Source organism: Choristoneura fumiferana, chromosome 5, assembly GCF_025370935.1.
Source record: "Choristoneura fumiferana chromosome 5, NRCan_CFum_1, whole genome shotgun sequence".
Classification (NCBI taxonomy): Eukaryota; Metazoa; Arthropoda; class Insecta; order Lepidoptera; family Tortricidae; genus Choristoneura; species Choristoneura fumiferana.
Genome location: NC_133476.1, coordinates 13,541,734 through 13,557,432, shown reverse-complemented (window position 1 = coordinate 13,557,432; position 15,699 = coordinate 13,541,734). Strand labels below are relative to the sequence as shown.

Sequence of the window (15,699 nt, the reverse complement as noted above, 5' to 3'; positions counted from 1 at the left end):
TAAAGGCACGACAAATTATTCAGCCATTGCTGGGTTAAGGTCGGATGAGTGTATGTGCCAAACACGGCAATACCACCACATTTTTGTGAACGCGCGACGCCCTTTTTTTATGGTGCCTAGGACTACGGAACCCTTATTGCTTCGCCATGTCCGTCCGTCCGTCCGTCTGCAGCTTCTTAGCTTAGAGACTAAGTACTAGCGCTAATTACACAGAAAAAGTGGTAAAATAATATGTATGTACTCGTATATAGAAAATAAAAAATTTAGGGTACCTCCCCTACACGTAAAGTGGGAATGATTATTTTTTCTCGCCTTACTCTGTATTAGTGTGGGTATCGTTCGATAGGGCTTTCAAAATATACCTTTATTATACCTTTGCGAAGATAATTCTTCGATTAAGGGATCCTTTTGCAATATTTCAAGTTTTAACGTGCTAATTTTTGTTAGAGTAAAGTGTCCCTCCAAAAATTCGCAAGTGTAGCACAGACATATAAATAAAATATAACAATTTAAAAGCAAAACGGATTTCACGGCTAGGTAGGCTTTTTACAAAGTCGATCAAAATTGAATATCGAGTATTTGACGTATTTTAATACAGAACCCTACATTGCGCGTAGCCCGACACGCATTTGGCTTTTTTTAAGCTGGTATTAATATGTTTGATGTATTAAATGGGAAATCATTAATTACTCGTAACTCGATAGGTACGAGTAACGTACACAGTGAATTAATCAAGCTTATTTCCAGCTTATCTAACGCTTAATCAGTTTCAACGAATAGGTTCGTTTACAAAGAAAGGGAGGTTTACAACGCGCAAGGCTTATGAATGGAGCTAGTTTGTCACGATCTAAGTTGCCATGTGACTGGCTTTGTGCCAGTTCGCGGTTATTCTGGGCGGGCGGGCCGCAGGCGCAGCCCCAGTCGAGCGCCGCGCCTCTCCGTCGACAACGTCTCCACGTCTCCAAGACTCGCGTATGCGCAGCCAACTTGCGCTCCTTTTCTATTTTTCTATTTCCCAATGTTGTTGACAGTATACGTTTGTTGACATTAGGAGTTCTTGTGAGCATCTTTGTGTCGTTAAAAGCGTTAATTTATTTTGGAAGTTCGTAAAGTTCATCCTTTTTTGAAATTAAACGGTATAAATGAAATCGCACTATTAATTAGATCAATCTTAATGTGCTGTGCTGATCAAATGTGTTGGGCTAATCCTTTCACGACCACAAGTTGTGTGAAGATTGAGCAATGAAAGGTATTAAACAGAACTTATGTTCATATCGGCATGCCCTCCTACTATTACCATTTCGAATATCCATTCTTGCTATCTTTACATAAAACGACTAACTTTAAACCAATTATATTTAAACAGTTATAGAATTGAACTCATTGTATTGCACCAGTACTTAATTACAACACGAGTGTTATATGGTTAACTCTTTACATAAATGTTGCAATGGTGTGCTCGGGTATTTACATACGTAACGAAAGTTGATGTTAATTACAATTATTGTGTGTTGTTTCGTACTTCTTATCTTTTTTACCCATGTGCCCCACTCTTACATTAGAACGTACAATTCTGTAGATACGAAATGGGTCTCCTCAAAATTCCCATAGGATTATTGCTATATGATGAATCGAAATTAATGTAATCGGAACTAGTGAAATCGAATGTCAAGGCAAAAGCTATTTATTATTAATTTTATTGTTCTACATTTGCAGGGTATGTTGCGATGTTACATAACCTTTCTGCGCTTACGTTTGGAGTCACACATACCTATGTCTCTCTTTATTTGCATGAAATATAACGGTGAATTAATTTATAACCTTATTGTTATTAATAATGTTATAATGCAATAAATTTGCCATGCCTTGGTACTGTGAATAAGATGTCCTGTGCAAGAATCAATGTAAATATGTAGCGCAGTCGCGAGTAAACACAGCGCTCTTCAAATACTGCTCTGGCAGACAGGCGACAATTATATATTTGAGCGAATTATGGTCTATCATCATTCGTTAGCCCTTTTCGATGAGTCATCACCAAGGTCGATGGTGGTTACGTCACAAAAGCGGGTCGCTCCGGACGGAGGTGACCCCGCTATGGCAGCGATGCCAACATATTGACGACATACGACATCCTTTTTTTTATTGGTAGTTCGAATGAGTGCGTCGACCGTACCGCCTCCACAGCCGAACTGTGCGTGTGGCCTCGCACTGCGTCTATTTACAGAGCTTTTGACAAACGACTCGATGATAATGTTATGGCTCCGACTTTCACTGGCAATTCTATAATCAATAGCAAGCCCAATTTATCAGCCTTCTGTACTAATAATGATTGTTATCGTACAGAGATAATAACATTTGACTTTCTTATTCGCTTGGGTATAAGATTAGATTTATTTTATCCTTTTTTAATTTCTATGCCAGAGTAAGCGTTTTGGTGCGTATAGTCGATGCACAGATCGGTATTTAATTCGTTTTGCTTAATAAAAATACGTACCTAAGTGTATACAAAACTGAAGGAAACAGCAGCAATGTGATGTGATGAATATTTGTATTGCATACATTATGTATGCATTAGTCATTTAACCAACCATAACGAGTTTCTTACAAACTACGTAATATTTGAAATTGAAAGTGATGCTTGTGGATATGTCCATTTAGAATTGTGTAGGTATAGAAAGGGATTTGTAGTAATATCAACATCATGTAGGGTTTTATAGAAACGTTCCATTGAACATTGTAATAGATTCTTAAATAAAGATGTCACGATTGAATGTACCACCGGTGCGAAGTGCAACGAAGACTTGTTATTGATCACAGAAGCAAGAAATAACACACCTTTTGTTATTAGACGTACCAGACGACTCGTTGAGATCACATGAAATTCTTGATTCTTGCACAGGAAAATTAAGATACCAGTTGTAAGTTATTCACGAAAATCAAAACAACGCGATGCTTGCAACCAACTGCGGTATTGATCAATGTTAGCTGAACTGTTATCGAATTTGATGACGTGAATCTTTATCTGCTATCTAGAGCTCATTACATCGCTTGATTACTAAGGGGATCGTTTAACATTGCACGTTCACCAGACGTGCCTGTGAAAGTGCTGTTATTGTTTTGTTGTGATGTGTGATATCCCGGGCTTTGAACTGGTGGGAAATAGTTGAAGAATTAAACGTGCCAGTATGAGTGGGAGTGCTCGATTGCGCCCGCGACCCCGGCGTCGGGACGAGTTGCATGAAAAGCAACAGGACTTGCTGCTTGCATGGAGCGACGGTGAGTCTCTAAACAACGATTCCACCTGATAATAAGATAACATCAATTTAAACTTTAAAACGACTCTCTCTTGGTTCACTTTAAAACTTCAGTTACTGTTACTTCGTATAATTCACGGTATTTAAAGTCGAATAATTATGTATGTGCTAATGTTAACTTATTCATAATTTATTTCTGTTGAGTAGTTTTATAGGATAAGTTTCGCGCGATAATAAAAAACCAAGGCTGCGGAAACTTATATGATTTCTGATTTCAACGTCTCTGCAGTGTTTTAGCAGACTGATAATAATCATTTATATTCGCTCATGTTTATGACTAGTTCAATCAACGTCGATAAATATGATTCACATATTGATGATTCTCGTTTGTTTTTCCTTAAATTATTTCTTTGTACTGGTAGTAGTTGCGTTAACTGTTAGTAATAAAAAAAGCCTGCACCAATGCATTATGATTATTTATTTTTATCAAGAGCATTATCCCTATAGTACCTATATCGCACTTATTTTCTCTGACAGATAGAGTTACGACTCTACATACTATTGGACGAAAGGTTCAGTTTGATAATGACTACGATACTTACATGTTTTATAAATTAGGCACGAAAATATTATTATTTACAATAACAATTAAAATACAAACTGAGACATGGATGCACAGAAAAACCAGAAAAGGAGACTAGCGCTGGGAATCGAACCCAGGTCCTCAGCAATCCGTGCTGCATCCGTGTGAATCCGTGTTTGTATTTTCGATATGGTTTCACGGGGTACCCGTTAAAGTAACGAATTTGGAGTTGAAATAAAAAAAAACAAAAAGACTCCAAAAAACCAATCATAATAACAATTAAAGAAAATGGTTGATACGTTAATAAGTACGGTCAAGGGTATAAATACAATACTTTACCAATACGTCAAAAATATCTACACGCCTTTATGCCACTACCATAAGGGTCATGTATACATATATTTGACGCTATGACTGTATAGAGTATAGATATTTAGGCCCTTGACTGTACAAGTTAAAATTAAATGGATTCTCTAGATATTATACTCAAACACCAACATGTAATACAAACTTAACCAAATCACTGCACTTTTAGATTTGCAAAAAATATCCGTAGTTTTCTAGAAGTTCTAAAAAAATTAAGCTCATTAATATATTAACAAAAAATGCCAGCAAAAACAGCCGACATAATACACGTATAATTATATATTTAAATCTGGACTTTACTCGTATAGTGTAGGTAGGTACAGTAAATTAGTTATCAGCATGCTTCCGTTTTAATCTGGTCAGTTTGCCAAACTTTTATCTGTCATTCTACTGTCACAAGACTCGCGTGCCTGCATCCGGCGTTACAGTACTTACAGGTGCCTGCAAATTACTGTTTGCAAAAGATAATCCTTTTGAAATTAGTATTAATATACAGTCACCAGCACCGATATCTGACACAACAAAGCAAGCAAATATCTGATACGACTCTATTTCTAGGACCGGTGTAGCACGTGTCATTTTAGGCAGATATCAATGCAGGTGACTGTACAGCCAGCAGCAAAATTGAATGAGCATTTGTGGTACTCAAAATAATGCGAACTGCTTTAGACATCCTTTGCAGTGGACAAACAACAAGTGGTTTGACAACCTTGGCAGTGGAGTCCAGCGTAGATTTTGACCACCAAAAAAGTTGCGATTCCTATTAATCCTACTTGTGTTTTTTTGTTGCGATTGCCCACTAATAATTAAAACTATCCTATGTCCTGCCCCGGGACTCAAACTATCTGTATACCGAATTTCATCTAAATCGGTTCAGCGGTTTAGACGTGATGAAGTAACATACAAATAAACAAACAGACTAAGAAACTTTTGCATTTATTCAGTGGGATCCATTACAATCCAATCCGAAGACTTGTCAGATTTTGTAGTGTACGAGTATATTATAAAATTCAACACTAGGTATCAGTAAGGATTTTCACCTAATAAAGCGCAGTCGCCGTATAGGTACATAATTTGCCTGAACAACTAAAACTGCTGCCTAATATAATAATTGATGTCACTGACTTGGCAATCTTTACTAAAACGACGATGACTTAATATTGCTCGTGTCGTAATCATTAATTTAGACATAACCTAAACATTCAGTCTGATAGTGACAATATAAAGATTTACTTCGGTAGGTATTCAGTCATTAAAAATGAAAAAAAGATCCAACCCTAATCCATGCATTTTTAATACAAGCTTTTTTTGCTGACTGTACTTTTTATGACTGCACTTGCATTGGCGTAGGTACTACATTTCCGTACCAAATTTCAAGTCGATGCCATTCGTCCTGCAGAGACGGTCCTGGCAGGACCACCAGGATGTCACTGCCAGATTATTGTATTGCCACCAGATATTTTGCATATATAAGTATGCCAAATTTCAAGTCAATCTGACCACTGGAAGTGGGTCAAATTCAACTTGCAATATTTGACCCGCACATACATACATACATACATACATACTCAGATACATATATTGCAAGTTAAATAAAAGCTTGTAACAAGCTGAGATTTTGTCTCGAGGTTCGCTTTATGATGTCTAAAAAGGATGGAATAAGAGCGGATTTAAAAAAATCTCACGGGTAGGGAATCCTGTAATGTAGGCGGAACCGCTGGCGCAAGCTAGTTCTCTATGATCGACGGGGATCGATATATCAATTTCATATTGTTTCTTTTACGCTTTCTTTTATAAAACTGACAATTTCTTTTAGTTTGGCCTTTAATAGCCAGTTAAGCATGTCTTCGATTCTAGTTACTCTTGACTATTTATGCCTACCCAGCTAAATACTTACAATGTTGTCTGCTTTAAAACACCGGTTGGTTTTATGTAAATTCACAGAAAGCCGACTGCTATCCGACGGCTAGTCATTTGCCGTCACAATATGTTTTGCCCTAAAGCGATTTAAATACTTACATTGTTATACTTTCTCATCATCGCTGTCGCCGTCGCAGAGTTGAATATTCACTCACTACACGAGCAAAATTACCCGACCAGCTATAGGTTGCGGGGCTACTGCAGTAGATATGATACGATGGATCATTCCGGCCCCACAATGTATTACTACTTGGATTGTTTTACACGTACCTACTGTGAAAACTCGGTTTTAATGACAGAAGACCGGCCTTGCCAACAACGCTTGCGTTAATGTCTTCTCGTTGTAGGTCGAGCCGGCTATCTCCGGCCGTAACCTGTAACCGTAACGAGAGTCGTTTACAACCAAATTCGCGATGAGTGTAACCGCGTACAGATTGCTTTTAATTTAAGACTCTTATTCAGAACACGTTGGCTACAAAATTCTACTCCTCGTTTGCGTTTCTATTTTAAAGTAAGTAAGAATATGTTCTCGCGGTTCTATTGTAATATTCGGATAAGCAGCGATTTCTATTCAACTGATGTTCTGTTTTTTTTTTATAGTTTGGTTTGACGCTAAATGTCGACCGATAGTCAAAATTTCGACCTTCGTAACTTCGTAATGCTCAAAGCTTCCCTCCCGACGCCTAATTTATACTGTAATAATAGCTTTGTCCGCGCTTCTCCCGTGTAAAATCACACTGTGTATAACCCTCCTTCTTCGCAGTCGGGTAAAAATCATCAGTGCTACTGGACGAAATTACGTAAAATATGAGAAAATTTAAACCCCATTAAAACTCGTTAAGAGATTTACTGGTACAAGTAAAAGTATGTAATAAACATGACGAATAACCTACCGAATAACTTCAGAAAGTCAGCCTCGTAAAGATAGACTTTCGTATGTCAAGTCGGTATGGTACCGGAGAAAAAAAAACAAGCTGTATAGATATGCCTGAAACTGGAATGGCTGCAAATAAAGCAAACAAGTTTTCGGTAAAAAAAAACATTTTTAATACAAGCTTTTTGCTGACTGTTACTTTTTGTCGACTTTACGTGCATTGTCATTTATCTACATTTGCGTACCAAATTTTAAGTTGATGCTATTAACTGTTGAAGAGTTCCGTCCTGCGTAGACGATCCTGGCCGGACTACCAGGATTACTTGATTATTGCATTGTCACGCGACGCGAAATAGAAGCGACTTCAAAAACCTTGAAAATAATTTTGTACTACTTTGAAGTCGATTCCTCAGCACGAGTCAGCAAGAGTGGAACTATAGTCGTCTACCTCACCTACATACTATATATTGGGCTTCAAACACTTGCTGAGGACACCTACTTCAAACTAGTAGAAAATTATTTTCAAGGTTTTTAGTGATTTGTAGCCAAAGTGCATCTCACAACGATTCCATTAAGCTCAAACACGGCACAGTTAAATTATTTTATAACAGAGTACCGGTACCTACGGTCTTTATCAGGAAGTTCACCAAATGATATTTTCTGAATGTAAATACTTGACTTGGTGTTAAAAATGCCAAAATCGCTATAGGTGTGTTTTAAAAATTAGAGGGTTTCCCTCTATTTCTCCAAGATCCCATCATCAGATCCTGACTTGATGTCAATGGGACCACCTCGGAAGTATGTCCTTTAGAACTAATAAAGAATTCGGCCCACGTAACAAACATACAAAAAAAACATACACTCGAATTGAGAACCTCCTCCTTTTTTGAAGTCGGTCTAAAAGAAAGTTGATCTATTCGCTCTCGATTATTGTGATAAACAATATTTTATTAGGTAATATATTATGTAAAAACAAGATCTTATTCTAGCTCTTAGCTTAATATGTCCCTGGTAGGGTTTAGCCATAGTTACGAGTATATTCTAATTTAATTTTAATTTACTATCGTGTCCATGACAAGAGTAGTACAACTGTTCTTGCTTTATTAATCGTTGATTGCCTATTGTTATTCTTCGCTGTTATTCATTGTCATCTTCTCTTCACGAAATTGTTCTTTGCCCAATCTATAGCTCGGTCGGATCTGTACGTATAATAATTTTGCACCTCTCGTCAGTCATTTCGTAACGCATCATGCAATCCAGTCTTACTACTCATTTTTAATAACCATACTTGCAGGTGGAACTACTTAGATTGTGGGTGCAGTAATGCAGTTATTGGTGTGTAATGTAATGTCCTAGGGTGCATTCCCCCGCAGACATCTGGTGTCTGACCGGGGGAACACTATTGATTCTGTCTGCCGGCGCTTGCAACCTCCCAGATCCATACTAAATACAGAAAGTCGACGCCATATGCTGTACACGCGGCACGCTTGTTAGGTACTCAACTCAACTTTTCTAGTCACGACATAGCTCTCAGATTTAATTTCCATATTCATTATCACTATCTCTTGTTAATAGTTGTTTTTGAAAGACCTTTTACATTATTTATCTATGATTTACAATTATTATTGTTATTATTATTATTATTATTGTTTGGTATCGTATTAGGTTTGTATATATGCCAATTTTGTTATCGATTATTTCAAGCATCTTGAATACCTACTTAGAGATTTTTGGATATACCCTTTTGATTCTGGCAGTAGAAATGAGCCACATAACTTTGATGACCTTGTCCGTTGCGATAAATCCAAAGCTGACTGTATAAAATCAAGGGCAACATTTTGCATAAATGAATACGTAGAATATAGAATTTAATTTCATATTTATATTTATTTTATTACAAACAGTTAAGTGAAAACCTTTTTAAATGAGTCATTGCATTTAATTAAGGTATGCAAAATATCGTGCAAAAGCCTGTTTTCAGTATTTAAATACATATTCTAATAATGGTCTTTTCTTTGCCAACAGAAGTGTGCAATAGCGAGGAGGTGCCCGAGGTAGAAATCGTTAGTCTTCTACAAGAACATATACCGAAGTATCGACTCCGAGCTGACAGCCTCACTCAATTTGGAGGTAAGTAAAACTTCAACAGCGCGAAGTTCTTGTGACTAGGAGTCATTGTAAATTTCCGTACTTTATATTAAATTTTGTTTGTTTTTTTATTTAACTGCATCGATTTTATCTTCACGATTTCTTATTGGTACTGTGTGCTGCATAACTAGCAGTCCAAAAGCACTTAAGGTGCCCGTAGACCCTAGATAAGCCGACATAAATTAAACAACGTAAAATTTTAACGGAAAATATTATTGATTCAAATTTTAAAAGCCGCACACAATGAAAAAAAACACAAACACATGGTATATTAAAAAAACAAATCCGAGAGATGTATAAAAAAAAACGTAAATCAGTTTCACACGTTGCGAGGTAGTTAGTACACAGTGGTCTAAATTTTAAAACAGAGTTAAAAACATAACATTAGTAATTTTGTAGGTAGAAAGAAAATAGATATTTGGGCCGAAATTGGATACGAAAAGGTCATAAGAGCACTTATGGCAAGCCTCGTATGGAATTTTGAAAAATTTATACACAGTGCCAATATCAATACAAAAGGCACTCAAAATAGTAGCACAAATAAGAAATCCTAACAAGTCTATTTTAGAAGTATGATACTAGGACCTATATCGACATGATCATGTAGATTTTAGTAGCTAGCCTACAACTTGGGGAAAATTATGGCAGACTATGAGAAAAACTAAGTACTTTGAGTATTAATTTTGGGTATTAGATCGGTATAAAAAAAATTGGCTCGGGCTTCAATCACTCCTGCTGTCTCGTGCTGAGGCACCGACTTCAGAGTGGTAGAAAATTATTTTCATGGTTTTTTGTAGTCGGTTCAATTTTTTGTTATATTTTTTTTTTCACGCTTTTTAGTGTAAAAGATCTAAGCTACAATACTTTAATGTTAACTGCTCGTCACCTTTTACAAAAAAAATATTTTTCCGATGCAGAGACGTTCATTCTTGAGGAGTTCTGGTGCTTCACCACCCGTTTCATTTCACCATATGCATTACGATGAGCTTAAATTGCTTAGCAACTGTGTTAAAGTAATTGAAATTCAATCCGTGAGGTACTTGTTACTGAGTAGTCACTCCGTTGGTCAAATGTGGTCTTCATCATCAGTTCCACTTCACCAAATGATGATTTTCAAGAGCAAATACACGAGTTACTACTAAATATATCCAATTTACTATAGTTGTCCCTACACTTTTGAAGAGTTCCCTCGATTTCCTTAGCATCCAATCATCAGATCCTGATTTGGTGCTTATGGGACCTAATTGAAAGCATTCCTAGACGAACGAAAAAAAAATTGTTTAAATCGGTTCATAAATGACGGAGTTCTGAGGTAACAAACATAAAAAAGAAATACAACAGAATTGATAACCTCCTCCTTTTTTTGAAGTCGGTTAAAAACAGGACTAAACGGTTAATTAAAACAATACACCAAGTAAATCGAACCACATCGATATCCACTGTTTTTCCACTTTATCCGCCCGGATCCTGGATGGCAGCTCGGTACCCATACCCACAGGGCAGTGAATACCGCGAACCGCATTCCCCGTGGTTATACGGAAGGAAAAAAACCACCGGATTGTCGACGCTTACATCGGGAGCGACATAACCCGGAGTAAAAGTTGGGTAAACCTCGGAATGAAAAGAAATGTACAATTACCCCACAACAAAGAAAAACCTAATTAACACGACCCTAGGCAACAACGGAATAAAAACTTACCCGATGAAAAATCTGCAATGTCGGCAATCTTCTCAAGACAGATTTCCATTTATTTAGTAGTAAACTATACATGTTGTCTCAGGAAGCAACGATAATCCGTCAACAGCTGATAGGCTACTAATTACCTTGCAAAATAACTAATTTCAGATTTAGTAAATATTGCTTACATTTTGAAATAATGACATTTAAAAAAAAAACGAAGTTTCCTCCCTAAGCTCAGTTTTTTATGCTACAGCCTCAAATGTAAGAATTTTGAAAATCAAATTTTTATCGAATATTTTGAACATGAAACTACCGTGAAACTCATTCATTTTAAATGAGTACCTGGGCGACCGAGCTTTGCTCGGGCTAAAGCTCGGTAACAAGCGTTTATATATTTAGATTAGATAGATAACGAAACGGAAAACTCACGTCTGAAATCGGGTTTAGCTCGACATGTTTCGGGCTAATCCGTAACCCTTCTTCTGGGAGCAACGCAACTCGGCGGCTGCTTCAACACGTGCACTGATTTCAGACGTGAGTTATACGTTTTGTTATCATTTATCGAAAGTCATAAAATTCGCTTGTCACATTTTTTTTTTATTTTCAGGCGAAGCCCTTGAATGATTTAGACCTATTGCAGTAAAAAAAACTTCTTCAGATATTCATATTTGCATTTTCTCGTCATGTGAGCAACACTTAAGAAATTGCGAATTTTATAGAAAAAAAAACGCATTAAATAGATTTGCCCTGGTTTAGTTCCAATGGCTCCTTGCGAACGTTGGAAATGGGACGTAAATAGCTTGTAGCAATGTATAACTATGTTCACTTTGTTTTGGTAAATCAGTTGTTGTGACTATAAATATAATACCCAATATAGCACAATCGGATACCATAAAGTGTCGAAAAATGGTTTGCGAATTTCCAGAGCATATAGCAAAGGTTTCCAAACTTTTTTTCTCGTAGATCACTTTCAAATTTTTACTGTTGCCTAAATTGAATAAAGATATTTTGACTTTGACTTTGACTTTGACAGCATAAAAAATAGACAATACAAATATTGATATAATTCATATTTTGTAGATAATTAAGTAGTAGGGCTCGCCCATTGCAGGTTTCTTTGCCTCGGGCGGTTTGAACAAAATGAAGCATGTTTATTTAGTTGAAATTATTACTGTATTATATATATTAGTCTTACTGACATTATTTTTTGCCATATACGAGTATATAAAATTCGATCGACTAAATTGCAGCAAACGAATCTGGTCAAGCAACGAAACCATTTAATAAATATGAGAACAATAATATTTCAAAGAAAACTTATTGTAATATCAATAGTTTATTTTAAAATCCTAAGGTTTATATAAAACAGAATAAACATACATTGTATTTGTTCAATAGCCTGGTGCGGTGCACGACATCGCTAAGCAAGTCTTTCCTAACAATATCTAAGTGGATTGGCAAGGTCTTGAGACTTGTTCAATAGTTTCTCCAAATGCCAGCTATAGATATCGCGAGTTACCGCAGTACCTTTCCTATTATGCGAATCTTAACATTTCCTGAAATCTTATAATTTTACATGCATTTTGGAAATTTCTTTACTTTTCTACCTATTTTTTTTAACTTTTGCAAAAATGAAAGAAAAAGTAGATTAAATAACAATAAGCAAATTTTATGAATCACAACTGGTTACTGTTGCCAGTTCAGTTACCTATAATTTAATGGAGAACAATGTAATATGTCGCATAAAAATGGTATAACATAAGCTGTTTTTTTAATATCACAGAGATCTTGTTAAATTCAAGTCCATCGTTCAAGGTTTACTCGATTGATGTCACGTTGCAGCCATTTTGAATTATTTTCCTTCCTGCAAGACTGAGCAAAAAACCTCGGAAATTTAACGCAATTTGCTGCCGGAAATCAAGTGACTCTATCCTGCTTTGTTTAGACGGGATTTTCGTGCTTGTCCAGGATTTTCGTATTTGTTCCGTCTTACTAAGTCCTGTAGGCGCGGCTTCCGGCGCCGGCGCCGACCAGCTATAAATAATGGTGTCTCATCGTTCGAGTCATCGCCCGCTGCCTAGTATGCGTCCCGACCGGTCCCTGCATACCATCTGTCAAGTTGCTGCATTAGGTGTCGCATCTCGCATCTTAGTGCAACAAGTTGCAGGTCAAGTCGTGGTAATTCCATGACTTTATCTATTGCGTTGTCGTATTAAGAACGGAACAATACCTATAGATTAGGTATTATAAAAGTAGTTTTTGTAATGTTAAAATTAAAAACTTCAGGATTGTATACCTCATTAATTGAATATGTAATAATATATTTGAACACTTTTGCTCCATTAAGTTACTTGACTCAAAACCATTGTGTAATGCACTTTTATCGTATTGTACACGATTACGTAGCTAGTATGTTGTATGCCAATTAATTTTAACTTTCCGTTACTAATGTGATTATTGATATTAAGACAATAGCAGCGTAACACTGGTTTTATGGCTATCTTTGCTTAACTTTTGCAACAAAAAATAGATAAACGTTTTCAACTAAAGTAAGATAAGCAAATTCAGTTCTTGCTCTGCCTCCGTCTAAGTATTTATATTTAGATTGGAGAAAGTAAGATGTTCTACCTAATATTTATACCTAATAGAATTTCCAGTTATCTTTTTATATAGGTATTTCATACAATTATTTTTCATCGTTTTCATTGAAACACGTCATAAAAGCCACGGAGCTTTGAGGCGTGATGTTGATAATCCTGAAAGTAGCTTTTATAATGTTTTTATAACAACTACGGTTCTTGTAACGGCCTAAGAAATTCAAATGAAAGAACCTCTGTGGAATGGCGTGAGTCAGCGCTCCCGTGACGTCATTCATCCCGCCTCAGGGTCGCGCACAAATTGATCTTATCGAATTACTTAGGACCAGACTTGAATCGTATATTATGAGTAAGAGACGTATTTTCTTAATAACGGTTGCTCTTTGTGTAGAGAATGTAGAGAAAATATTAAAATTGAGCGTTGGTGATTTGATAAGGAACGTAATTGTGTTGGTTCCACTTTTATCTAAAGGTCATATTTTCGCATAATGTACGTTGTTATATATCTTGGTATTAACGTGTCAGTGGATTCCTTTTTAGACTCGTATACAGAGGTCAAATCTACTGACAATAAGTGGAATATCTACTATATTCAGTCTGCTATCATTGTATTGCTTATATTGTAAGTAGGTGATGTGATTTAAAGAAAGGAATATTTACGATGAATGTTGTTTTGCAGGGTACGAGAATCAAGACTGGTTCATACCGACGCCTGCGCTGCCTGTCAGCGACAACGACCTCGCCCTCACTCCTGATCAGATCAGGGAGACCCTTAATTACTTCCGTAAGTAAACCCGCACTCGCTTTAATATTATTTATGTTGAAATATTTTCGATTGAGGCATATTCAAGACACTTAATGTCATTTTTCTGACGATCTAAAAATATCGCTGGAAGAGTGAAGTGATCCGTTTGACATCTATTTCACATCCGGGAATGGGTAGGTCGTTAAATATTATGAACAACGCCATACGAGACAAATTATGTCAAATGGATATTTTGAGTACCTACCAGGACTGGCTGGCTTGGCTATCTTGGATTAAATATTTAACTAAAGATGTACAAACTAAACCACAGTCATAAATCTAAAAGCAACTTTGCAGTCTTTTTTTTTAATTTGAGGAGCTATATCAATATAACTGACATCGATCGAGTAGATTCAGTTTCGTAAAATTGATTCAATTTTATTATATTACCAAACTAAACTATGGCGAATAGCTTTCGAGATCTCTTTCAATTAGTTTCAATATCTCAGCGCTAGGTTAAGTTAATCATAATAAGTAAGTACCTTAAATTAGTATTTAGTCGCCCTTGTTTAAATAATGTTGTAGATGTGACGGATAGTTGTTCAAATAGGTTGTATTCCAACAATTTTTCAGGCACTTAATATATGTTTGGCTTGGAAACATCTGATGGCGATTTTTCTTTTCTTATCATCGTCATCATCATCATGTGATGTTTTTTCTATGTAAGCACAAAGCCAAATATAAAACAAAAGATTTCAGGCATTAGGTCAGAAGAACAACAGTTTAATTTCCAGTTATCAAAATCAAGTCTTATTTCTAAGTACTTTGTAAGTCACCTAAAGGAAAACAAAAATAAATTTCGTGACACAATGTACTATTTCACATTATTTCGGGGTAGCAGAAACTTTAGCCCTTGATGGTGAAATGTGATCCCCTACAAGGCTTCGTCAAACCGTCCCAATTGTTGTGAAATAAGTACCCGAGTTTGCGCAATTGCTGTTAAAAGCGCTTTGCTTTGTGAAAGCGGGCCCTGTCGTCGACTGGAATAGCTACGATAAACGACAATAAACTTTTGGTTTGTACTTAAATTAACTGATGTCGTTAAAACGTTTTATTCGTTAGCTTTTGTCTTTGTGACACTTTGCCAATCAATTTTAATCAGGCGTAAAAAATGCGTGTAGTAAACTGAGACATACGTAACATTGCGAAAAGTAAGTCGCATTTAGGCACAGATTATTAATTGTGATGTTTGTTTTGTAGAAAACAATTGTTCATTACAAAGCTACAGACGACCTTTTAACTTAATTTAATCGATGTTATTAATTGTTTTCAAGTAGGTATACAATGCACTTGTGTTTGCATTAAGCACAAGATAAATTCACTTGGCCTTGGTAGCAATATTGAATAGATAGAAAGTACGTTCATTACTCGTTACTGTTTTAGGCAACACTGGTTCAGACTCCAATCCAGATATAGTAATACATAAGTAAGAGGACTAGCGCACTGTGAATTTTAGGTATGAAGCTATGAG

The 15,699-nt window shown here is 36.2% G+C and overlaps 1 protein-coding gene across 3 annotated transcripts in view; it reads left to right on the top strand.

Moving 5' to 3' along the window:
* The first annotated feature begins 933 nt into the window (after positions 1 to 933).
* milt (trafficking kinesin-binding protein milt) overlaps positions 934 to 15,699 on the top strand; it is a 46,483-nt gene continuing 31,717 nt past the window's right edge. The window contains exons 1-4 of one of the 3 annotated variants that reach the window (XM_074088031.1): positions 934 to 1,059; positions 3,034 to 3,276; positions 9,023 to 9,127; positions 14,103 to 14,207. In XM_074088031.1, the coding sequence (XP_073944132.1) occupies positions 3,186 to 3,276; positions 9,023 to 9,127; positions 14,103 to 14,207 (301 nt within the window). In that variant the 5' untranslated portion in view covers positions 934 to 1,059; positions 3,034 to 3,185. Of the gene's footprint in view, positions 1,250 to 3,033; positions 3,277 to 9,022; positions 9,128 to 14,102; positions 14,208 to 15,699 lie in introns of all 3 variants that reach the window. The other 2 variants (XM_074088030.1, XM_074088032.1) reach the window with 2 other exon arrangements.